At 38.0% G+C, this 25,233-nt stretch overlaps 1 protein-coding gene across 4 annotated transcripts in view; it reads left to right on the top strand.

Moving 5' to 3' along the window:
* ZNF385B (zinc finger protein 385B) overlaps nt 1-24,105 on the top strand; it is a 156,856-nt gene extending 132,751 nt beyond the window's left edge. For all 4 annotated transcript variants that reach the window (XM_041403370.1, XM_041403369.1, XM_041403373.1 and 1 more), the window contains 5 exons: nt 764-926; nt 18,380-18,616; nt 19,666-19,844; nt 20,948-21,049; nt 22,653-24,105. In XM_041403370.1, the coding sequence (XP_041259304.1) occupies nt 764-926; nt 18,380-18,616; nt 19,666-19,844; nt 20,948-21,049; nt 22,653-22,871 (900 nt within the window). In that variant the 3' untranslated portion in view covers nt 22,872-24,105. The remainder of the gene's footprint in view (nt 1-763; nt 927-18,379; nt 18,617-19,665; nt 19,845-20,947; nt 21,050-22,652) is intronic.
* The last annotated feature ends 1,128 nt before the right edge of the window (nt 24,106-25,233 follow it).

The following is a 25,233-nucleotide window of genomic DNA, read 5'->3' as shown; positions in this document are numbered from 1 at the left end:
AAGTAAACTTTTCAGTACGTATTTATACTGTTCTGTTTGGGCAGATTAAGACAAAATAAATAATTATTTTTAAAAGCTCCTCTTCTCCCTGTCCTTCAGATTCCAATTTTCTTAGTATTTAAAAAATAATATTCAAGGCAATTTATGAAGCAATCAAGACTGGCAAATATTTAGTTTTTTATGTTGTACTTGGGTCTACTGAAGTTTACATGTATGGTGTTTCCTCATTTTAACCCATATTTTTTTATCTAATAGTCAAGTAATATTTTTTCAATTGTCTCAGTTGCTGTTAGTATGAAGGTTTAAGTATTTTATGACATCTGTATTAGATCAAACAAAGGAAAAATGGATTATTTAATCATGTTTCAACACAATACATCTTTCTAACTGCAAGTAATAAAGACTCGGAAACACCACATAAAAATTGAGAGCATCTTTCTGAATTGGATGTGTTTACGTTTGTATAGTCCTTTAAATCTTTAAGCACCACAGAAGTAAAGAATTACATTAGGAGTGACAGAGCTTTATGTGATCTCGAAACCTCTTTTTCCAAGTTACTGAAAATATGTAATATTCATTAAAATCCTGTCATTTGAATATATAAGAAGTCACATCCATGAAAAGTGTTAGTATAAAGCTACTAAATTTTTTTAGGTGGAATAATATGGTGCCTACTATTGAAAGTGTCACTTTTCTGCCTTGCCATCCATTGTATTATATACAAGTGCAAAAAAAAGTGAGCCTGATTTGTTCTCCTTTGTAGAGCCAGGCCGAGGCCCACTACAAAGGAAGTAAACATGCCAAGAAGGTCAAAGCACTAGAGGCAACGAAAAACAAACCCAAAGCTGGTTCTTCCAAGGACAGCGCAAAGGTTAACACGGGCTGCTCCACCACGCCAGTCACAGCCAGCATCTCTGACAAATCAGGTCAATGAAAACTTTTTTGTTCTATACATCCTTTACTTTCTCCTTTTTTTTGTGTGTTTGTATGAGGGAATTTGGTTGCATGATAGCGATCCATGACTTGTCTTTTCTAAACTATTTACTGTGCTTTCTTGTACAGAATAGATTTGGTTTTTTGTGCTCTCAAATTGCTGTTTCATGTCTGTGAAACAACTGATGTCCCTGAAAGTTAGTGTATTTTTTTAAAACCTATGAAATTTACTATTAAAAAGTCTGGATGTTCTTATGGCAATAGTGGATGGATGTGGGTGCAGGATGAATTCTGAGGTTACATATTTAGCTGAAGCACAAGAAACCTTTGTAAGAAATTTTTCCTTTCTGAATAAGACAATCTTGCTCTAATAGGAAAACACACCTACAGAAATGTGAAGTCTTGTGGCCCGGATATTTCCTGACTTTCACAGCTCGTTAGTACCTCAACATCACCTTTTTTTTTTTTTTTTTTTTTTTTTTTTGTAACCCTCCAGATGAGTAATCTGAGGAAGTTCAGCAACACTAACAGCAGTAGAATTGCTTGAGTTTCTGCTCTGTCAGTGTTGTATTACTGAATGAAACAGGAGACTTTCATGAACTTGCTGACAGTGTTATTCAAGAGAAGGCCCCTACTGTGGATTACCCAGCTGTCAGTCCTGTAGACTACTGCTGATAAATTTGCTTCTGCCTAGGGAGTCATTTATTATCCTCTTCACCAGAGCTGATCTTGACTCAGGTGCCATGAGGTGAATAACAATTTTTTGACATGTGCATAAAAAATCCAACTCAAAAAAAGTATCAGTGTCATCCTGCTGTTTTTACAGCAGCTTCAAAACTATCTGTGGGTCCTTAACAATGACAGTGGGTGCCAAATTTTGGGTTGATTTTCCTAGCAAATTACATTTTAGTTTTGAGAGAGATGAGCTGAGTTCAAGTAGCATCTTCAGGTAAACAAGACATGCTGCTATAAAACAGTAGCACTTTAACATTGATCTAAATATAAGGTAGGCTATTGAACAGAAAGATTTAAAATATTTAGTAAATATTTTGCTGTCTGAAATATTGAAAACAGCTTTGTTTAAGGTAGGTTACTGCTCCAGGTGTACATGGTGAGAAGTCAGACAAAAGCCAAAGTAAAATATAAAGACTTTAGAGAACTTAACATGTTAATTCATCTGTGGTAACATAATTTTATAATGACCTCCCTCTCCAATGCCAAACGTTGAGGTCCATATAGCAAAAGTTTCATCATCCTTTTCACACTCCATCTTTTTCTTCCAGAAACCGTCTGGAGCTGTTTTGTGTTTCCTTTGCCTATTTCAGACTATCAGGTCTGAATTGAATTAAATCTTTTCTTTCCTCTGCAATGTATCTAAAATCTACATTCAGTTTTTGATAATACAACCAGTCAAAAGGGAAACCTGCTCTTGTTTTGGTTTTTTTTTTTTTTTATCACCCTGTTTTGACAGTGTGTTGTTATGCTATTAATTACTCTGTACAAATTAGATTACCATCTGTGTCTTTTGGATTACACCACTGCAACTGTTTCTACATTAAAAATAAATCCCACTGGCAATTTAGTTGAACACTTTCTTCCCATCAGGAGAACAGTGGGATTCTCTGTGGAGAGTAGGCTCCTCACAGCCTCTTACTGCTGTACAGGAGGCTGAGGATAGGCTGTTTGGGAGGAAAAAACCTGAACTTGAAGCAATTTTTCAGTATTTGTATGAAAAGATCATTACAGAGATGGGGAACAACTTGAAGATCAGGGGTTTTATCAGACTTGGAACAAGCCATAGTTTTGTTCAGCTACAGTTTCCCTTACAGATATTATTGCCCACCTATTCTTTGACATGTGTTTATCTCCTTAATGTAAAAAACTAAACTAAAGCAGTCATTAAGTTGCTAATCACTAATTGGGTAGTGTTTCAGACTTTTTTCTTGAGGGGGGTGGGTTGGGTTTTTTGGGTTGGTGGGCTTTGTTTTGTTTTGTGGGTTTTTTTGTTTGGTTGGTTTTTTTGCTTTGGAGCAAAAAATTTACTTATGCCATTTTTTCTGAATATTTTAAGACAGCTTTCATTGTCTGAGAAATCTGCTAGCACTAGATATTAACTTTTTAGAATATTTTCATTTTCCTTACAAAACTTTCCTTAGTATCTCTTAATACTAAGAATTTCAGTTCATGTGTGTATGTGTGTTCTTTTTTTATCCTGATTTTCAGAGGAAATGAGACTTATGGTCATATAATCTATTCCTATATTTGTTCTTTTCTGACTGCCTCTTCACAATTTTGACTATATTGCCTAGTGTGCAAAAAAAAAAAAAAAAAGGGATGTAGAGATTTTAATGCTATAAATCCTATAAATTTTATGAAAATTGGCACCTAGGTAGAAGAGAAGTCTTGACTTGTGCTCTGTCTTGAAAGATGCGGCCACATGTTTTGCTTAACCTCCTGAATGGCTGGAGACTCAGCATTCAGTATGGGACAGTTGAAAGTGTGTATGTGTACTGTAGGTCTGAAAAAATTGCTTTAGAAGTAGATAAACTAAATGAAATCAAGGAAGAGAATTAAATTCCACCACTTGGGAAGCTGTTGTTTAGCCGTTGTACTTTGGAGAGTTCCTAAGACAGGTTCATCAAGTAGTAAATAATTTCTGGTGTCCTTTTCTAGTGTATGGAAGAGTAGAAAGAAAAGCTCAGTGGAGAAGGCTTTTAAAAGTTCTTGTGATCTTTTTTTTTATCTGCTGTAGTTCCACAGGTATTAGTGCAGAAAGTGCAGGGAGCATTACAGTAAACTGATAATCTGCAATTATTGTCTTACCTAGGTCTGCTAATGAAGGGGCACAATAGGCATGAGTAACACTCATTCTGATGTGCTGTAATTTTGAAGGAGATAATGATGAATGACTTGGAGCTCTCCAGACAGAACAGTTTTTAAATATTGAACTAAAATATCAGGTTAAGTTTGCTACAGAGCCATGTGTTCTTTGAGTCATGTAGCATGAAGCCCAAAACACTTGTCAGATGTCACCACTATAGTACTAATAGGAAAAATTATTTCACTGTTAGCTGATCTAGTGATGAATCTATCAAAGGCAAAACACAAATTCATCCAGCCCTTATTTTTCAAAATGTATGATGCAGTGGTCTCTCTTCAGTTGATCCTTTCAGCTTGAGAAATGTGGCTGGTGGTAGAGATAAAAAAGTTAAATTAATCTTCAAGGTTTTTTGGGATATTTCCAGAAGAACGTGGGCTCCTGTAGGCAAAAGTGGCCTCAGCCAAATGGAAAAGTGTGACTGTGATCTGAGCATGACATTGTGAGAGAGAGGTCTTCCCTGCTATTGTTAATAGTACAGTGTGACTTGGAAATGGCATTTGTAAATTGATCATCAGCAAACATTTAATGATAAAGCCATATTGCAGGAATGGTGCAGGTGGTTGCACCCTAAGTGGATATCAATGGGTTTAACTCAACAAGTTTGCACTCTGTTTATGTGGTCTCATTGTCTAAGCTCACAACTCCTTGCTGTTCAGAAAACTTATTTATTAGTACTTGTAAATACCACCTTCCTGCCCCATTCATTCTGCAGATGGGAAAAAAGTCACAGATTGTGTGACAAAGCTCTTACTATAGCTGGGCCATCTCTGCTTGTCCTGACTGGTATTTGCAGATTGGAGGTGGCCATAGGGGATATATCCATAACCTATCTCCCACAGTTTCTCAAACCACACAGGAAAAGTCCAGTAATGGCAATATAACAGTTTTATATGCTAGAAAATCACTACTGTGACCCTGCAAGCTTTTTTCATAGCTGCTTTGAGATGTGGTTACAGAAGAGCTGTGTTAATAGCACTGGGAGCTGCTCCTGCTGGGGTGGGTCGATCCTGGCTGGATGCCAGGTGCCCACGAAAACCATTCTACGCTCCTGCTGGGGTGGGTCGATCCTGGCTGGATGCCAGGTGCCCACCAAAACCATTCTATCACTCCCACCCTCAGCTGAGCAGGGGAGAGGAAATATAACAAAAAGCTCATGAGTAAAGTTCTGTCAAACATAAGGGAAACTTCTGAGAGCTTCTCACAGAATCCACCTCTGTAGCCCTCCCACTACCAAATCCTAGCCATGCAAACACAGTATAGAGTAAGATTTCCTTCCCTCCCAGTGGAAGCCCAGGGTTTCCAAGATGGCTACACAGAAGGATATAGAGGTGTATGGCATTGCTTTAGGAAAGGGCAGGGGTAATAACCAGTACACAACATAATTTAAAATATTTGAAGTGTGGTTTAAATGTAGCTCTAAGAATGCAATAGAAGATGGTGTCTGTGACCCCAGGTCAGCATATTCTAGATGCTTACAGTGATGAATCCTTCAGGAATGCATATGATAATTACTGGATTGAAATGTCACTGTTTACTTATCAAGCAAAGAGGAATTCTTTGATCCTACTTCTAAATCAAAATAAATAGTTCAAAATGAAGCATACAAATGATGTGGTATCAACTTCTTTGCATTTTGCTTTGATATGAAAATTGGAAAGTAAATACAACTGTTTTAAACTACTCAAGAGTCAAAATCATATTTCAGATTATAAAAGATAATAATGTTTGGCCTTTGATCATTCTCTGTATGTTCTATTGGCTTTATGCCTGTTTGTGAAATGATAGGTTTGGGTATTTCAGGTTCAATCTTCATTGCAGAAGAGCAGAAGACTCTGTTACTTGGGAATTAGTAGGTAGGGATAAATCCTTTGGATGCTCTATGAAACCCCATTTTGTTCAGTAGGCAGGAATATGGTAATTAGTTGTCCCATTAGACAGGATTGGCAGCTCCAAGCTATATCAGATTTAGAAAAGTTGACCTCGAGGTCTAAAAGTTGACCTTGTGGTCTTGCATGTGAGTTTTAGTTCATCAAATGCTGTCTGTGGAATGCTTTCACAACAAAACTGACTGCTTTTATTCCTAAAGTAGTGTGCAACATGTTGAATCACATTTACTCAGGAAGCTTATGATGGGTTAAATTTTTCCAGTGTCCCCATTGCCTGTGCTGTGTATTCATCAACTACCAATGAGGTGAAATGTCCCAATGGAGGGCTCAGTTTGTATTTCACAAGTCCACCATCAGGACGCTCCCTTACTCTAACTTTGTTTGTTATGTGATCTCATTGTCTAATGAGATCACATTGTCAAAGCACTCATTGCTTGTTTTAAAAATCTTTGTGCCAGGGCTCAAATTCTAAATCTTTACATATGCAACTCTTTACTTGGACTAACACAAAAAATGATACCAGATCTCCTAGCAAAATCCCTTTTCACCTTAACACTTGTTTCCATTTGTCCCTTTGCTTTGCATGCATTTTAAAGGAGTGGCTTGTTTACATAGCTCAAAGAAACTGTTTCCTATCTGATCCTTTAGAATTATCCAGGAGCCTCCCCACCTGAACTGTGGTGTATCTGTCCTGGGAAATTCAAGTGAAGTTGTTACACAGATGCCATTATAAGAACCTCAAAGCCACAGTGTTTCTAATTATTCTTGTAATTTCGTGTAATGTACCAAAGTCCTCTAAACCTCCAAACAGATTGTGACAAAGTTGGTTTTTGATGGTGGGGCAGGGATAGGGAGAGGCTCTAAGAGAGGAACAGGACAAGGATGTGTTTGGCTTGCTGTCTTCCAGTGTGTCACTGTGCCCTATTTACAGGTTCTGCCTTATGCCCTTCAAAGATGCTGGTGCTTATGTCTGGCCTCCTTCAAAAGGTACTGATGAGTCTCATCAGTTCTTCACATTTATGCTGACATAAAGAGCTCTGCTGAAGCTATACTCCATAAAATAACCATGCATCTGTGTTTATGTGGATTCAGATAGTGCCTGCTAAGCACAAGATATTCCTGTTAGATGAAGGTATTAGTTTACGGTCAGTTAAGTAGTAAATTCAGTCTGATTCAGCCACCAAGGAGAGTCATTTCAAGGGCATTTTTCCATTTACTCTGAGGTAAGCTTTGTTCCGTTTTCATTCAGCCATTTGAAGATCCTTCTACATTGCCATCTGTTGAATCTCTACCCCCGAAACAGAGGTAATAGTACAGTATAGAATTCTCTGCTTGACTACAGTGTTTTTACAATTGATAATTTAAAATATTATTAAGAAATGCTCATAAAGTCATCACAGTTACACTTTCATAAGTACCATATGTGTACTTACATCCATGGCACACGCAATGCCAGTATTTCATTTAATAATAAATAGCTTTCTGGCAGGTAGTTTCAGCAGCTCTTTCAGGAAGTTGCAGTTTGGTTTGTGCTCTTAGGATGAAAGGCGAGCCAAAAGAAAAATTAGCAAGTCAAAGTCTGTGAACAGGAAATCATTATAATAGGTTGGGATCTTTAAACATTTTCTTCCCTGCCAGCCTTGCTGTTCATACTTTTCAAAAGTGGATATTCAAACCTCATCTTCCTATGTGTGTCTAAATCTGAATGGAAAACTAGTCAGACTGTGTATTTTGCTGTTGATAAGCTCCTGGGAGCTCCTGGGAAATCTTTGGTCTGTCTGTAATGCTAGCACATTTCAAATTCTGCACCTCCACAGAAAACTGATTATAGGTGCCATTAACTGAAAAACAAGCTCTGCAGCTGACACATGTACATTGATGAGCTGTTGCAATTCTTGTTCAAACTGGAAAAGGCCATTTTCTCTCTTCAGTTATTGTAGCAATCAGAAATATATGCAACCAGGGTTTTCCTTGGAAGGAATGATAAGGTTTTGCTTTTCCTGCTGTAAAATAAGCATAAGCTTTGGGTCAAAAATATATTGTAAGATGAAATAAGACTCTTTTGAATGTTCTGCTCTGTGCCTGAGCACTCATGTCCTGTATCATTAAAACTAAATACCTCTAGTGATTCTACTTACTCAAGTTCTAAAAACATGGATTTCAAAGCATTTTTTACCAGCATTCTTAAAATGGTACAAAGCTTTTCTTTCTTTGAGAAGTAGAGATAGGCATTTCGTCCAGTAAAATTGACTCTACTAGTGTTGCTGGACTATGGGAGCAGGGCCAGGGATGCTATCAGCTTCTGGGATTTTTTTTTTTAGCTAAATGTATGTGGTCATTTAAAGAATCCTCTCATATACATTGAATCTTTCAGCACCTTATTTATACTGTGAAATCAGCACCTGTTTGTCTTGTTTCTTCTGTTAATGATTAAATATAGAATTGCCAATTGAATATCCCAAAAGCATGTTTTTAATAGGATGATGGTGATAAGGGAATGACAGTAAGGTGAGTATGAAATAACAATATAACTTGATAAAAAGATACCTGCTGGTTCTGTTGGGTTTTTTAACAACCCTGGGAGAAATAATTTCAATTGTATTTAATACTTTCACAACAATTACTGAAGCAACATATTCCTAAGGAAATAAGGTAGTTCTTCTGATACCAGATATGTATTTTTCACTGGTACCAGAGAATAAATAACAGGACTCTGGTGGTTATTCATACAATTGGTAGTTGAATAAAGTTTTTTCTGTGTTCAGTTGTGTGAAGTTCAAGGCTGTGTTGAAGCTGCAAATTTTAAGTTTTCTCCTTTTCTCTGAGCCCTTGAATGAATGTCATGTCCAAATATAAAAGAATGAATCAGGACCAATGCTGTTTCAGTGTTGAAGGGGGAAATATACTTCATTCCCTGTAGTAGAAAAATTATTTATGCAAACATTAGGCTACTCATTATTTCCTTATTACTTGTTTTCAAGGAGAGTGTTGGTTAGACAAGTTATATCTGAAATGCAATTTATTTGTCAAATCTTGAGGGCATGACTGAATGCTCACAGTCATGCATGCAGGAGTGGGCGAGAATGCACAATTACAGATGTCATTTAACTGAAATGGAGATGAGTGTTTCATAGCTGAATGTAACTGCAGTTCTGCCTGGGCAAGTACCGAGTAGTTCAGACACAGGCCCATGAGAATTTACTTGCAGAGTGTGTCAGTTCTCCTTGATTCTTTTATTTAGATGCCCATAAATTTCATATTAAGTTCTAAAGCACTTCAGCATTTGAGCATAGAGTTTTAAAATTTTTGTTTTGCACAAGCAGCAAGTGAAATATGTTTCTAGTAATCTATTTCAGATTCATAAATGGTGGAGCCAATGTTATTTTACAGCTGAGATGATGAACTGAGACTAAGCAGAAGTGAAGGATCTCTGGGTAAAATACTGTATGTTTTTTATAATCTTTGGAAGCTATTTTTCTAAGCATTTCTACATTATTAAAAAGTTTAAAAGACAGTGCAATACTATAAGTTTACATTCCAGGACATCAGAAATAGATGTAGCAGCATTTGGAATGGGAGTGTAAAATACTTTCAAAATAATAGATGTCTGGTGTCAGAAAAAGATAAATTTATAGCTAGCAAAAACATTTGCTTTCACCCATATATTTGGTAATAGCAAATCTATACTGTATTTCAAGCTCTACTCACACTGCATTAAAATTTTCCAACTCACAAATTTTCCTATTCCAGCCCAAGCAGACTGGCATAGCTCAGAAAAGATGAAAGTAAATATGCCTGGCTATAAAGCAACAGAACCCTGGAAGACTGAGTTTTTGGATGATCTCAGTTTATGGATACTCTTTAAATTAGCATTCACACTTGCTGGCTGTGTTTTAGATCCACCTTGTTTTCAGTTGCCAGCACTGTAGTGCTATTGATATTTCTGATTTTTATGAATAAACTTCTAGTGATAGTTTTCCCAACCTGTCAACATGTCACTGAGAAATACACAGATATTGTACACTAGGAAATTGCTCTGTATTTGTGTTTGTACACAAGCTGATTTTCTCCAGAAGTAACAGGTCTAAAAACTAGAGGAGGAGGAAGCTGGGAATTGTAATAACCTTTTTTACAAATTAGGAAAAGAGAAGTCTGATACAATTCTGTAAAATATCATTAAAGATCAGCAGGTGGCATAGAGGCACAATGCAAATGGCCTTAAGTGAGTGTTCAAAGTTTGTTTTCTACAGAAGTATTACATACACACCTGCATTTTGACTAACAGTACAAAATCAACCCTTCTTATTCCTGTAGCTTTTGCACTGAGAAATTGCATTGTGTTGAAGTATTAAAAAAGAGGCTTTTGAAATGCCCTTTGTTGATATATAATAGTATTGCAGTTATTTTACTCTGTGTTTTGGATGCCAACATAGTTTTTTCCCCCTTCCCCTGCTGGTGAGTGCATACAGATTTTTCTTGATCTTGTCTTGTAAAACAGACACTGGCCAGCCAACATAAACCAATTCCCTAAGAATCTCCAAATGTGTAAATAATTGATTAAAAATCATAGGCAATACAGCAGGATCACCTCTGACAACCCAGTAATTAAAGCAGCAGGAACTTTCAGTTCAGGAAGGTGTACAAATAGGTACAGGAATAGATTTTGCAGGGCAAGGTTTTACACTTGCAGAGCTACATGTACTTCTGAATATTTTATAATTCTCATCAGTCCACTTTCATAAAAATTAAACCCAACCAAAATTGCGAGAGGAAACTTCTTTTAACATTACATCTTTATTCAGATCAGCGCAAATATTTTCATACTCGGAAGAAAATGCAGGTTCCCTTGTGAGAGCCTTTGGTATGCCAGATCAGAAATAATGTATCTAAAAAATTGTCAGCATCACTGCTGTAACATACCCATGCAAGTGATACTTCTGAAGTAAAAAAAGATAGTTGGGTTCAGCCTGTTGGAGTGTACTGATGCAGTTTATCAAATAATCATTCTAGCTACCAAGTTCACATAATACTGCACAGACATCTAGACATTTCCTGATGTACCTTCAGTGTCTTGAGAAAATATGTTGCAGCTTATTTGAGGGCACACTTGTGTTTGAGAGGAAAAGCTTTATCTTTATAACTTCTATTTTTTCCTCATATTTTATAGAGACAAAATTTGTTCTCTTCAGCATGTGTCAGACTGATTGATTTCATTATGTAAAACTTAGCTCTTTTTCATACATGTCTGAAGTACAAGAAAATATTTTACAAAAACAAAAAGCAATCAAAGGGTTAAGAGATACACTGTGCTGTCTGATTTGCATGTAGGTTTGCAGTGGAATTTTTCTAGAACAGAGCCCTACGGGTTTTTCAGCCTCATTTCTCAGTAGACTGCACAACTGGTGAGAAAGTAGGTATTTTGTCTGACTGCCATTAGAGTCTCATTATTCAGCAAATGTGCAGATAGAACAAAAAATATTTTGAAATACCTTATCCAAGTTTGCTAACTCCATCTTAATGAGTGTGAAGAAATAATCTAATACTCTTTGTTGTTTGTTTTGTTGGGAGGTTTTGTGGGTGGTGCTGAGATGCAGGAACAGAGTACTTACAAATCTGTAAAGGCTGTGACTACTAGTAACTTAATTGCTGTCCTGCTATTGTCTTTATGGCATATATTACTCAAATATATGCCATAAAGACAATAGACAATATAATACTCCATCATAAGAAACAATTAATTTTGTGTGTGTGTACTTTATTCCTCTATAGCACTGTGAACCAGAAGAAAATGCTTTCTGTGAAGTACAGTGTTTTGAAACCTGCTTTTCTTACTGGAGCTATTGTCTGACTTTCTATTCAATAACTTTTCTGCTAATACACTGAAAGAGGTGCTTCTTTTCATCCTGGTAATTCAGCCACTGATGATCTCCTCCCTTCAAATCTTATTTCAGGCCAGGGAAATGTACAGCAGCTCTTGTTTCTAGTATAATTATTTGGGGGTGTTCTTGTTCTTTTCCCAAGACTGTGTTCCAGGGTAGATCCTGATGTTTGGTTAGGCAGTCCTACAAGCACAGTGTGACTAAATCAGTTTTCCTTACCTTGATTATATTTTGTTGTTGTTTCTTAACATCTCCCTTAATTACATTCAGCCAGGCTTGTTATCTCTTTGTGATCTCTCTACTTTAATGGTTTTTGGTTTAAACGCTGCAAATTTTGCTATAATATTTCTGTGGTATTGATTTTTCTCTCTCCAGATTTATGTCCTTCACTGTCAAAGCTCTCCATACCTTTGTATGTTTTTGTAATACACTTGCAAATGTTGTCTTGCACCTGCCACACAAAGCCATTTGAAACCAGCTTCTGATACAGTTTTCTGCTTTGTCTGGACCTATTTGTGAAGAGTTCCCTGTAATCAGCTGCTAAACTTACTTCTTTCATTCTCACCTTTAAAAATTTTTATTTTGCTATGATGGACTGAAAAACAGGAAAATGCTCGTGAGAAGTTTGACTGCCACAATGGTTCCTGTGTCAGTGACTGGTTGTCATGTCTCCCTGTGGTTTCACACCTGTCTTCAATGGTCATCTCTGCCCTTAAACTGAGCATTTTTTCTGGGGAACAACTTCTGTGTGCAGACAGCTTAGAACAGAGAGGTCAGCTGGTGACTATTGAGTAACTCACCTCTCTTTTAGTATGTCAGTGGAAATACTTAGTAAAGTGGGGGAAAATGTCATTAAATTTTTCACTTTTTTGATTTATTTCACATGTGCCAAGCATTTAACATGTCAAATTTAAACTAAGAATTTTAGTTTTCAACAGAAAAATTTTTACTTTTTGCTTATGGATGCTAATATAGCTGTACTGATAAGCTTTTCAGCAAATTTCTTGGATTGTCTACTAGTGTAATTAATGCAACTGATTTTACCTTTTCTATGCAGTTGTTTGGGGCAAGAATGCTTAATACTCTGACCATGTCATGGATTTCCTTTTCCCTTTCTGTAATCGCTGTATACTTCAAAAGCTGTTTAATGCAGCCCAATATTCACAGGCATATATGGAGCTGTTGAAATTACAGGGAGACCTGATAATCTGTTTTGCTCAGTGCAGATTTTCCAGTATGGGAGATAAGTTTTCTTTCCCTCAAACTCTCTCTTAGTCTCCAAAATCAACGCTTCAAACTAATACCAGCTCCCTGTAGCACAACTGATGTGAACTCAAGATTATCACAAGCCAATCTTTGCACCACACTTTCAGTATCCCAGAAATATAAAATTAACATTTGCTTTCAGAAATCACTTTTGATTTTAGTTACCATAGGAAGTGACATAGCCAGAAATCAGATGAAAATGTACAGGATCACCAAGCAGTCCTTTTTTTAAAAGTTTGTTCTTTCAGCAGTGATGTGATATTGCAAGCCATCACCATAAACAAGGCTGATTGAACCAAAGGCTTTGCCCCTAACTGTGCATCAGTTGTGCTCACTGGCTGTATGGCCCTGATAACCATGCAGTGACTGAGTTACACAGCAAAAAAAATGTGACTGGTTTAGGCTGGAAATTGCACTGGATTTTGTGTGGCTCTTTCCTTCATGTTTTTCAAGAAGAAAAGAGGCATATGTTTTTACTCTTTTCTTAACTTTACAATGGAGAATAATAAACATTTTACTGCCAAAAGTTATTTTTCAGTATGATCTCTTCTAACTTGGCAATGTGCACTATTGTGCAAGCAGGAAATATAAAATCATTATATAAATATATAATAAAATATATAAAATCTATATAAAAACAAGAAATATAAAAACAAGAAATATAAAAACAGATTTCTGTGCCTAGGATGGCAAATGAGTGAACCTCACAAAAGAACTTCAGTGCAGGGTTGTAGAGCAGCAGTGGCCACTTTGCAGTGGCTGTGCTCCCCTTTTGCTGTCAGTACTTTGTGCACAGCTGCTGTTCAGTGCCTGGAGCTGGGGGATGCAGTGAAGGACGTGGCACAAGGGAAGGTGTGAAGCTGAAGCTGGGCAGTGGCTGGCTGTAAGCAGGGCATGGTCTGTTCCCAGTGGAGAGCCAACTGCATCACAGTCAGTGCTGGGCAGCTGTTCTCAGTCCCAGGATCCTTCCCTCTCTGTGCCCAGCCTTCAGCACAGGCTGTGTGCAATTGTCCCAGTTTCTGGTGGAGAAGAGAAGCAGGCAAGTGCAAAGTTAAACTTTTTTATTACATGCAAGCACACACAAAACATGTATTTTCAGTAAATGAAACATTGTTCTGTTACTGTCAAAGCAAGAGTGAATTTGTTTATTTATTACATACAGCAGAAAATTTGACAGTTGGAAAATGTGACAGTTTTGTAAGAGTTATTAGGATCGTAGCAGAACTTCATATCGGAAAGCTTTTTAGCATATGTATTGGAAAGGGTTCTTGCAAGTGTATCACATACCATCAGTGCCTTGGGTGTTTTAATTCTAACTGCTGTTTGAACTATCTCTTGTGGAACAGAGCGTTATTGTAAAGATGTTTTATGTATCATCAGTGATAAAAACTGGGCAGGTAGGCATGGTGAGGGGTGTAAGTAGCAATGAATATTTTGATACTGAAAAACTTTATCAGATTTCTAAATCTATACATGAATTTTAAATTCACATTGGTTTTATTTTTATCAAGAATGTAAATTCTGAATTAAGGATCTGAATATTAAGTTACTCTTTGTTGTTGTTGAAAATAGCATGTGTGATTTCATCATAAAGTCCATATAAACCTTCTTTCTAATGTGCACCAAAGCATCACTGACTCAAAAAGAAATAAATGCCATTAATGGGTAGGACCTATTCTCTATGCCACAGCAACTGCAGTGAGAGTGGCATGACCTGCCAAGGTCAGTGAGTCACTCCAGCTGTAGATGTGAAGCAGTAAAACCTGTAGGTTTGAACCTGTGAGGTGTTGCTCTGCAGTGTCCTGACTTTGGTACTCAAAATGAGGCAGTGCTGATCAGATAAATGAGTCTTGAATTTTAACATGCCGCTGACACAAGCATGAGTCAAACAAGCAGAAATATATGAAAACAACTTCAAAGCAGAATTAAAACAATGTAATGGGTAAGAAAAGCATTGATACTACCAAGCCCAAAGCAATACTTAATGAGCTTGCTTTAGTTATTTTCCCTGGGCTCTATTTCAAAATAAATCCAGGCTTCAGTAAGAACCTGAATCATCAGTTTATTTTTCTGGAATTTAAGACACATGAAATATGGCTTTTCTTCATGGAAAATGAACATAGGGAAACAGTACAAATTAGATTTTAAGTTAATTTGTTGCACTTGAGTTTTGGTGTGAGCATTTCCACCTGACCCTGATGCAGACTGAATCACAACTACTCCCTTCAGGCAGTAGGCTGGTACTGCCCTGGTCTCATGCTTCCAGCTGTGCTCTGCTAAGCTGTGCAGCAGAGCCTGGTGTGCCCATGGTCCAGGCAGGATGGACTCACTCCTCTCCTGCGCTCATTTGGGTTCTGCCTGGCTCTATTGGTCTTGAGCCTGGTGGAGTTTAGAGCAAATCTGAGCCTATTCTGAATAATACCTTCAGAAATAGCAAGAGGACTGTAATCCTACAGCTGCATCTCACAAGTCACATCTATTTTATAAGGTGGTGATAGTTGGGAAGTATGAGTATGCATGCAGCCATTGACAGTTACATTTTCTGATTCCTGCATGCAGATATTGTTAGCTCTGTGCTGTAGGTACAAATAAGAGAGTAGTTGTCTTTGTGCTCTGTATAGACATGCAATTTGCATTTCCTGTGCTTTGCACTGTTGAATAGTTGGCATTTCTGTCTCAAACATAAAACTGTAAGTAATGGTGTTTTGAATTATGTGGATTGAAACAGTAAGCTGTTATCAAAAGCCCATTTGGAGAAGTGCAATTTTCTGATTTTAGAAGCCAGGAAAATGCAGTTCTGGGCTGACTGCAATGACAAATACACACTTAGCTCTGTGTACTTTCTGTGGGAGTTCAACTGTATAATAACCTTACAATGATGATCTTTGAAGATGTTCTGCATTAAACATTTAGAATGGTGGAAGGAAACATTAATTCATAGAGGGGTGTATGTCTCTCCTTATACATCCCCATCGATGAAGAGCTTATTTGTGTCAGGAAGCTTTCCAAATGATGGAATTATTATGTGAGCTGAGGTTCTTTCCAAAAGCTGTGATATTGGCAGAATTGAGCCCAGCTGCATGCTAGTAACTTCTCTCTGGTTTTGTAGAAGTTTTCTTGTTAGTGTGTATACTCTAGAATTGTTCGAATATGAATAGTGAAAACACTGTAAACATGGGGAGTATTGTAAAAATCAACATACTGCATCAGCTGTTGACCAGCTAAGTGAGGAGAAGTGGGAAATGAAATCTATAATTTTTTCAATCATCTGTTAAATTCAGCATTGGAAAACCATCACTCTGTGATGGTAATTGCTGGCCCATGTAAAATGGATCTTCTTCCGTATCTTGGGATCTTACCCCACAGACACTTGATGGCAAAACAAATAAAGTCTGCTCCCTCTTGTTTCGAGGGAGATCAGTGCAGACAGGGGCTGTGGGCAGGAGGGTAAGCACTGTGCTTGTTGCACAGGAGTGATGATTTCTGTCTCCAGGTGGTGTTTCAAAAGCACCAAATTTTTATGCTTACATTAAAAAAAATACATGGGAAACAACATAAAAAACCCCAAAGCCAAACTAGAAGTGTAGTTGGTATGTGTTACCATGCAGCCTGCAGTTATGTAGGTGTATTTTTCCTTTAAGGCGTGAGATGCAAAATACTGTGGAACCTTCCTTTATTCCATTTTGGTTCATATGTATCCTGGTGTTATGCCTTGTGCAGTTTGACATAATATTGAATAGAACAACAACAACAACAATTCTATTTTTCAGTAATGTAAATTTGCAAATGACAGCTGCTCAGTGTGTTTCATTTGTAGATGTTAGCACCTCTGAGAATTTTCCATATTGAAAACTCTTTAATTTAGAATGTTAGCAAATGCTATTTATTGAAACTATATTTTTATGAAGACTCATAAGTCATATAAAGTATTCTAGATTTTTGCAGATGTGACTTATTACTATGGAGACTTTAAAATTGAATAGCCTATGAAGTACAATTTAACATCAGTTTCTTTTGTCATACTTTGTCAATAAAAATACCTTCAGGATCTGGTTTTAACATTAATTTGGTCATAATTTTAGTCTTTGTACTGGACTATTTTCAATGTTTAATACAGTTCATATTGTGTAATTCCCAAGCATTTTTATTGTTTTTTTTTTTTTTTTAAATAATAGTTCTTTTATTAGAATTTTCTTTCTCCTGGTTTATAATAATCAAAAAATTGATGTACTGCAATGCACTTCTGGGAAATATGCCAACAACTGTGGGGGTTAGTTTCAGGATGGCTATTCATAGTTCATACACACTTTCAAGTGTTTGCTTGAGTGGGTACAATCCTGTTTTCAGAGTTCTTGGTAGCACAGTCTTGGCCTGATACACAAAGGTGTGTTAAGACAGAGTCTGGTAGCTGTAAACATAAAGTGCAAGGGTCCATGTTAAAAAATAAATGTTCTAAATAAAGCCTAGTTTTTCAAGTCAGTTCAGCTCTATTTCAAATTAAGCCATGAGTTTCACATGGGGAGGCTGCTTTTATGTAGATGTACTTGCTTAGATGATGAAATTTGATTCCAGCTGTTCAGAGTGACACTTATTCATGTCTGTTTTATCGGGGTTGCTTATACCAGCACCCCTGCACTGCCCCCCTCCCATCCCGTGCTAGTTTTGGGCAGAGCTTGTTTTACTGCTGGCAGCTAATATGGCTTGTGGTCACAAGGCCTGCAGTTGAACAGCTTCAAATGCAATGAGCCCTTGAGGGGCAGCATTTAAGCAGGGAGCATTTAAATACTGGCTCTGGCACAAAGTTCCTCTGTAGGCACAGCTGGGACATTTTATCTCTTGCTTTTTGATCGCCATCTGCAAAAGGAAGTAATACCTGCCTACCTGCCCCACAGGAGCACAGGTGATTGACTCATGCTGTGAAGTGACAAAGGAATGCACTAAATGCACACAGAAGCCACCTGATCCACAAAAATATGGGGAGTTGTTCATGGAAAAACCTAAAAATATTAGCAACTGTGTTCATGTGTAGTGCCATAACTCCTGGAACTGAAATGAGGGATGTATGTCAAGATAGTGCTGGAGCCTTTCATTGTCCTCCCAGTGACTCTGAGAAAGCTGAGCCCTTCCAAAGGCAAATGTATTGCTTTTGAGAAATATTTTTTAATCCCCAGTGCAAGGCCTTGCTTGTTTCTGAGTGCTGTCCAGCCCTTAACCCTGGCTTCCTTTGGTATTGCTTGGGCTCCTTTCAACTGGCCGTGCCTGCAGCACAACAGCAACAACAGCTGGCATGAATTTGGTGAGCCCATTGGTATTCACTGGTAACTTTGAAAACAGGACAATCACCCCTTTTTGTCAAATTACACACATTTCATGGCAGGCCTTTTTTACAAGGTTTCAAGGATGCTGCTCTCTTCTATAAAATGAGATAAATTAGCCCCCTGTTGTGTTATGTTTACTAAACCCACAGGACTATTACTGTATGCTTTTTATATGTGTGGCATAAAACAACAACATATGTATTTTGTTTCTTTTAGAAGATAAAGGGAATGAAAAACCCAACAGTGTGAGTCAGCAGTCCAATGCAGAAGTGGATCCTTTTCTTCCCAAACCTGGAGTGGTGCCTGCAGCACCTGCCTCATCTTCCAAGAGCACCAACGGAGCTGCTAACGCAGTTACTGAGTCAGAAGAGGAAAAAGCCAAAAAACTACTTTACTGTTCATTATGCAAAGTGGCTGTGAATTCCCTGTCACAGCTAGAAGCCCACAATACAGGTGAGTATCCATATGGTACAAGTCAGCTGTGTATTAACATTTTTAAAATTCAGTATTACAGGGTGGTAGCCACACTTCACTGAAGTGTCTTTTAATTAAAACTTACAATAGCAAGTTAAAACACCGGTCCTGTTTATGGCAGGTTCCTGTGTAGTTTCTGATATTCTATTAAAGCACTCCCTATTTTTTTTAACTGTTCTTCATGTACTCTCTAAATTTTTAGTTGACAAAATCCTTAAAGTTCATGTGAACTAATCACATCCCTTCACACCTTCACACTGAGGATCACAGTAAGATCATAGTGGTTTCTACAACACTTAAGGTTTCTAAAATGTGCCAGTGTTTTCTCTCTTTCATGTTTTATCTCATTATCATTAGTGTCTGCTATTTACTGGTAAAACTTAGAGTAATTTATTTGTTATTTGATTTTTTTATAATTTTAGGGTGGGCTCATTAGGTTTCCTAGATGTCATAGAATCTTCTGATCTGAAGATCTGTTATGTGTCTTTTTTTGGACCACAAGCAGCAATCCCTAGTGTGCTCTGTCTGTGTATGGTGTGCTGGTGATGTAAAGCTTGTTAACAAGCCATTGAAGCTGGTTTTACAGCTGTAATCCATTCTTGAAATGGGTAAAGCAGCCTTTTTTTACTGAATCAGAGGATATTTATTGAAGTATTACTGTTCCTAGGCAGGTTTTGAGGGATTGCTGTGGTTCCTGTCCCAGTGTTGGCTACCCTTTTCTGCTGTTGACTGGCTCTATGGAATTTGGCAAAAGAATAAGCAGCAAACCCTTTGGCCATCCAGTCACACACTGCCCCAAACAGTGTGGTCCAGCATGCCTGCTGTTCCCTGTTCTGCATAAAGCCTTCTGGCTTGCCTCTAGATCAAGGATGCAGGAACTACACCGACTGAAACAAGAGGGATCATTAGTCCCAGTCTGTGGTGACTTTAACCATTCTGTCTTGAAGATAAATGTTACAAAGTCCCAAGGCTGAGGGAATGTTTTGTGCTGCGGATCATGAACTCACCTGCATCCCCTTGCCCATTAGGCTCCAAGCACAAGACCATGGTTGAAGCTCGGAATGGTGCTGGTCCCATCAAGTCTTACCCTAGGCCTGGATCCCGAATGAAGGTGCAGAATGGCAGCAAAGGCTCAGGACTGCAGAACAAGACGTTCCATTGTGAAATCTGTGATGTCCATGTTAATTCAGAAATTCAGCTTAAACAGGTAACTTGCATGTCTCTGGAGCTCTTTGTTGGTTGAAGTTACATTGCAATGTTGTAGGTGCAGTGTAGGACTGTGTGAAGACGTGTTGGTGAATATTGAATGAACTTAGTATTTCTTATCTGTCTTCCCACAACTATTTCTAAATATTTCATCATAGGTCAACTTCACCTTATTATTTTAGTTGGGAAAAATGGGCTTGATAGTTGTAAAAGCGGAGGTGTGGGTATCAATGAATGGTACAGCAGATCTCATTTAAAAGTTTTCTGCGGTTCAAGATAGGGATTTGAATCTTGTTCTCCCAACTATAAGAAATTCTGGGATAAGGTTCCCTGAATTCATCTTTCAGTGCTGTTTTCAGTCTGTTCTAATAATGTTTAATGCTATGTGAGAAGGAAAACATGACTCAAATCTATTGTTTTGGGACAATCACCAGTAGGGTAACGCTGTAGATATGTGTGAATTATGTAGAACAACATTAGCATTAACAGTGTGGCTGTTGTGTGCCCATGGAGCTGTTCTCTGTCTGAGCCAATTAGCCCTGGGTTCAGGGCTGTGCCCATACAATTGCAATGATTCTGGTACCCAAATGGGAATCTCTGACTGGATGGTGCTGTGCTGTGTGAATGTGTCCTCTCATTCCCTGTTTTTTAGTTAGCTCTAAGATAATTTTAAATGCATGTGAAGACATATCCCTGGGTACTGGTTCTTCCTTCAGCTAATATTGAATTGTTTACACAACTGAACAGTATCAGCAAGATGGAAATTTACCTCTTACTTCTGAGTATCTCTGTGACCTAGTGATTACAGCTCTGCCTGGCTTAAAGCTCCTCAAGTTGAAAAAGGAAATACTAACTAAAATATCAGTAATTTGCAGAACCTGTCTTGAATCACAAAATATGCTGTATTTGATTAGTTTCTGATTCTCTGTTTGATATGCTCCAAATTGTTATGTTTAATTTAGCAAAACTCATCCTTGCTCTCAATAAAGAACCTACTTTATCTTACAAACAGGGGCTTAGGCATATCCTGTTGATAAATCACTTTCAAACTCAAAACTGAGAAATGTTTAAAGAGCTAATTAAATGTGAGGATATTTATTTCAGCACATTTCCAGCCGAAGGCATAAGGACAGAGTTGCAGGAAAGCCTATGAAACCTAAATACAGTCCTTACAACAAACTGCAGCGCAACCCAAGTATTTTAGCAGTAAGTATTTTTATTTCTCATCACTGTGTGAATTTGTGACCTTGGGGACTCCCACCACAAAGAGACAGGAACATGACAGACCTGATGCTTCTGCAGCCTCTCTTGCCCTGCAGGCTGAGTCTGCACAGGAATCAGATTTGAAGATAGTTATGTGTTCTGTCTGCCTGGTCCAAGGCATGCAGACAGCACTGCAAGTGTTATTTACTGCTAGAAAGAAGGGAACAATCAGTGGAATGGGGAATGAACCATGTGCCCCCTGGAAAAGTATTGGCTCTGCTGGGCAAGGGCTCTTCTCTGTGAAGGCAGCAATGGGTATACTCTGTCTTTTTGCACACCTGAGATAACTCTAAGTTAAATGGATGCAGTCAGGGAAAAATACATGGAATTAAGATATAAACATATTCTTAAGATATAAAAATACTAGTGCTCATTCTCTGCATACAGCAAACCAGGATGCTGTGTGGATCTATGAGTTGGTGCAAAAGAACCATCACCTGTCCAGGAGAATTGACTGCCTGAATGTTCAGGCCATGTCTGTCACTGGGTGTCAAACACCTCTCCTGTCTCTGTGCCACTAGCTAATCCCTGTCATACCCACCTGCATTTCCAGGAATCCCCCACGCTGGTCCTGCTGATCATCTGCAGCCAGAGTTCAGGCTGGCTTTAGCACAGCACAGTTTGTATGTTTATTTGCTCATGACACAGCCATTGTTCATTAGAGAAAAGTGCTTGCCACCTATGGCACAAAAACCAGTTCACAGGTTGAAAAGAAACAGATGCAAATGTGTGTAGGTAAGAGAAAGCATGTGAAAAGCTTGTAAATGCTAAAATATTGATATGTCTTTGTAATTGTTTAGAGGCAAATGAAAATGCTGTAGGCTTCTTTTAAGTCTCCCCACTTGATGGGTTCTGGCCATGCTAATATTCTTCACTTGTATAATACATCATTTTATCATCTATTGCATAAGGAGAGACCACCAATTATAAAGGAAGAACGTGAGTATTTTTGCTTCCACATTTGAGTATATCTATTTCTGATTGGCTGTTTCACCACAAGCACCAGCAATGCTTGTAGATCCTATATAGGGTCATACATATATTTCAGAAAAAAAATTATTTTTGGCATCAATCTAAAATAATATTTCTACTTTGAAAAGAGCAGGTCTGCATTGGAAGGCGCAAAGCTGACTGGCCTGATACCACCTTCCCATCTTGTCCAATCTACTTCTCTACAAATCATTTTTGCAAATGGAAAATTTGACTTTTTATATTGAAGTCTTAATCATGAGGGTGTTTTTAATATTTCATGCACACAGTTATAATTCATATAAAGTTACTCACTTGCAAATTCTGCTTCTTTCTAAACATCAGTGAGATGTTCTCTAAACTCAGGACATCTTTTTATCTTTAGATATAGGATTAGGTTACATTAATTGCCCTGGGAGTAAGAGGACAGTGCAGGTAACATTTCTAAGCAGCTGGTAGGAGGTTTCTGTGAGAAGCCACAGTGTTCCCTGTGCCAGGGTTCACTTTTTCCTTTGTGCAAAAGTGGTTGTTGGGAGAACTTCATTTACATTGCTTGTGTGTGTGTGTTTTATTCCAGGCAAAACTCGCATTCCAGAAGGACATGATTAAGCCGCTGGCACCTGCTTTCCTGTCATCTCCTCTTGCTGCAGCTGCAGCTGTCTCCTCAGCTCTGTCCCTCCCTCCCCGGCCCTCAGCATCCCTGTTCCAGGCACCAGCAATTCCGCCAGCCCTCCTCAGGCCAGCCCATGGGCCCATCCGGGCAACGCCTGCCTCCATACTCTTTGCACCGTACTAATTTATTGATGTGAAAAGAGATAACTATGGCCAGTACAAAGGGCAAAGGAAAGCAGGAAAGGGGTTGAGGTTTTAAAATGTTTCTCTTTTGCAATGCCATCCAGCATGACACCTCATCCAAGCACATCATAAAATCCATCACTGGCAGCACTGCGTTTTGGAGTCTAGACAACTCTGTCTTCTCTCTGTCTCTATTTTTTTAATCACAATAGTGTGATTTGCTTCCAAATTAAATTGCTCATAAAATTTGTACCATTAAAGATTCATCCATCTATTAATTTTTTTTTTTTTTCAATTTGTATGATGCACCTTGGAATCAAGGAACATAAAATATTTTCCTGACAGACTTGAAAACTAGGGTCTTCCTCACTCACACCTATGTAAATACTTCTCTGAAAAGCAATGGGGTATAATCTAAAGTGGAAAAAAGGAAAAGGGAGATGAACCAAATGCTTGATTGCAGATAACATCTCAAAAAAGAATTGCATCCATTATTTTCGTGTGCTCTTGTTGACAGGGATTGTGTGCTGTCCTAGACCCCAGTACTGGTGTATCTTGTGTAGTACTACAGATGTACCATGTCTGATTTTAATATTTTTAGTTTCTGTGCAAATGTTTGAAACCAATGCAATGCTGAAGCTTTTAATTATTTCTTTTGTGTCATACTTTATTTAGAGAAATCAAGAATAGAAAGCCATATAACATAGAGTTAAGATTACTGCTTGTTTGCTACTTTCATTTAACTTATTTTTGTTGTTTCTTCACTGGTGTTGCTAAGCAATGTTTAAAGAGAAAAAAAGCTTTTCAATTGCACATTGCCACAGCTCACATGCGTTGTTCAAGAAGACAATGGATCCATGTGTTTGTACGTAAATATCCTGTTTTCTTAATTTCTAACTCGTTTCCTTTGTAATGATGCTGCATAACATTGTGGCTCCCTAATGCAATAATGTACAGAACATAAAATATTTATAATTGACCATATTCTCTGTTTACTGAGTATATTAAAGTAATGTCCCACCTATCTTCTTACCTCCCCAATCCTTTTATAAAGGTGAATCAATATGCAGTGCTCAGACTGGAGTTGTTATATGATAATGGGGACTACAGGTGGAAGAAAGGAAAACAACAAAAAAGATAATTAACTTTTAGAGCATCTTTATCAGCAATCCGTAATAGTAAGATGTCTGTGTATTTTTTTAAATGTACCTTTTCAATAAAATGATAAGAAAATTACACATGCTTATTGTGTTTTAATTGTTACAGGGAAAAAAACGCCTGAAACAAATTTAGCTAAAGGAGTCTTCCAGGAGCAGACAAAGCATCAGAGTTGCAATAAAGTGTAATTACAGAACCTGTGTTTGTTTCCCTTGTGTTTTAATGTCTCTTCCTCACTGCAGCCTGTAACAGCCTTTACTGGGACTTCTTTGCAGCAGGACTGTAAAAATTCACTCCATCAGAGTTTCGGAGGAAGATGCAGCACAGACAGGTGTGTGATTATGTGAGTGTTTTACTGTACCACCAATATGCTACACCATGGTCATGCCATTGCTAATGAAGATGAAGGATTAACTTTAAAACCAACCTGGGTAGACTTGAGACTGGAAGCAGGTCGCTTGGGAGCCAGGGCTTGCTCTGAAGTATGGGCAAAGCATGCAGTTGCTTGACCCAGCAGCAAGCTTTTGAAGGAAGGTGCATGGGGAAAGCCTTGAACTTATCTTTTTTTACTGCTGAAAAGCTTAGTCTATTCTTTAAAAGCCTGCTCTTTGTTAATAAAATGGAAAGTAAGGAGTACAAGAGTAAAAAGACTCAACTGTTAGGCTGTTAAGGTTAATACAAAGCCAACAGGGCCATTACAAATCCACAAAGGCCAAGGAAAAAAAACTTCAAAAACTTTATAGTAGATTTTACAGACCAAGATATACCTCATAGTAGCAACATTATTACAGACCATTTTCTGCAAATGTAATTCTCCCCAATTACCCTGTTCTGTGGAGCTGTCAGTTGTGTTGTGAGAGGATAACTCACGGGAAAATCACCTACCAAAGGGTAGGTAAGGGAATCCAAGCTTTTAGCATCCTCTGGGAGAGCAGTTGACTTTGTATTCATCTTGTGGACCCCTGACACTCACAGGGTTATGGGCAGACACCCTGCCATGTGCATCTGTCTGTGCCTGGCTTTGCAGGGAGTCAGATTTAACTGCTTAGCTCCCTTCAGAGGAGTTAATCCTGTCAGGAGCCTGTTGCTGCCCAACATGAGCTAGCTTTACTTAACTCTGTATTTTAACTGGTTCCTCAGGAAACAAGAGTTGTCTGTGTATTAAAACACCATTTTTTTTTCTTTTTATATTCTACTGTTGATGA

This window comes from Onychostruthus taczanowskii, unplaced genomic scaffold (assembly GCF_017590055.1).
Source record: "Onychostruthus taczanowskii isolate IOZ18803 unplaced genomic scaffold, ASM1759005v1 scaffold20, whole genome shotgun sequence".
In the NCBI taxonomy this organism is placed as follows: domain Eukaryota; kingdom Metazoa; phylum Chordata; class Aves; order Passeriformes; family Passeridae; genus Onychostruthus; species Onychostruthus taczanowskii.
This window is presented reverse-complemented; position numbering and strand designations above follow the sequence as displayed.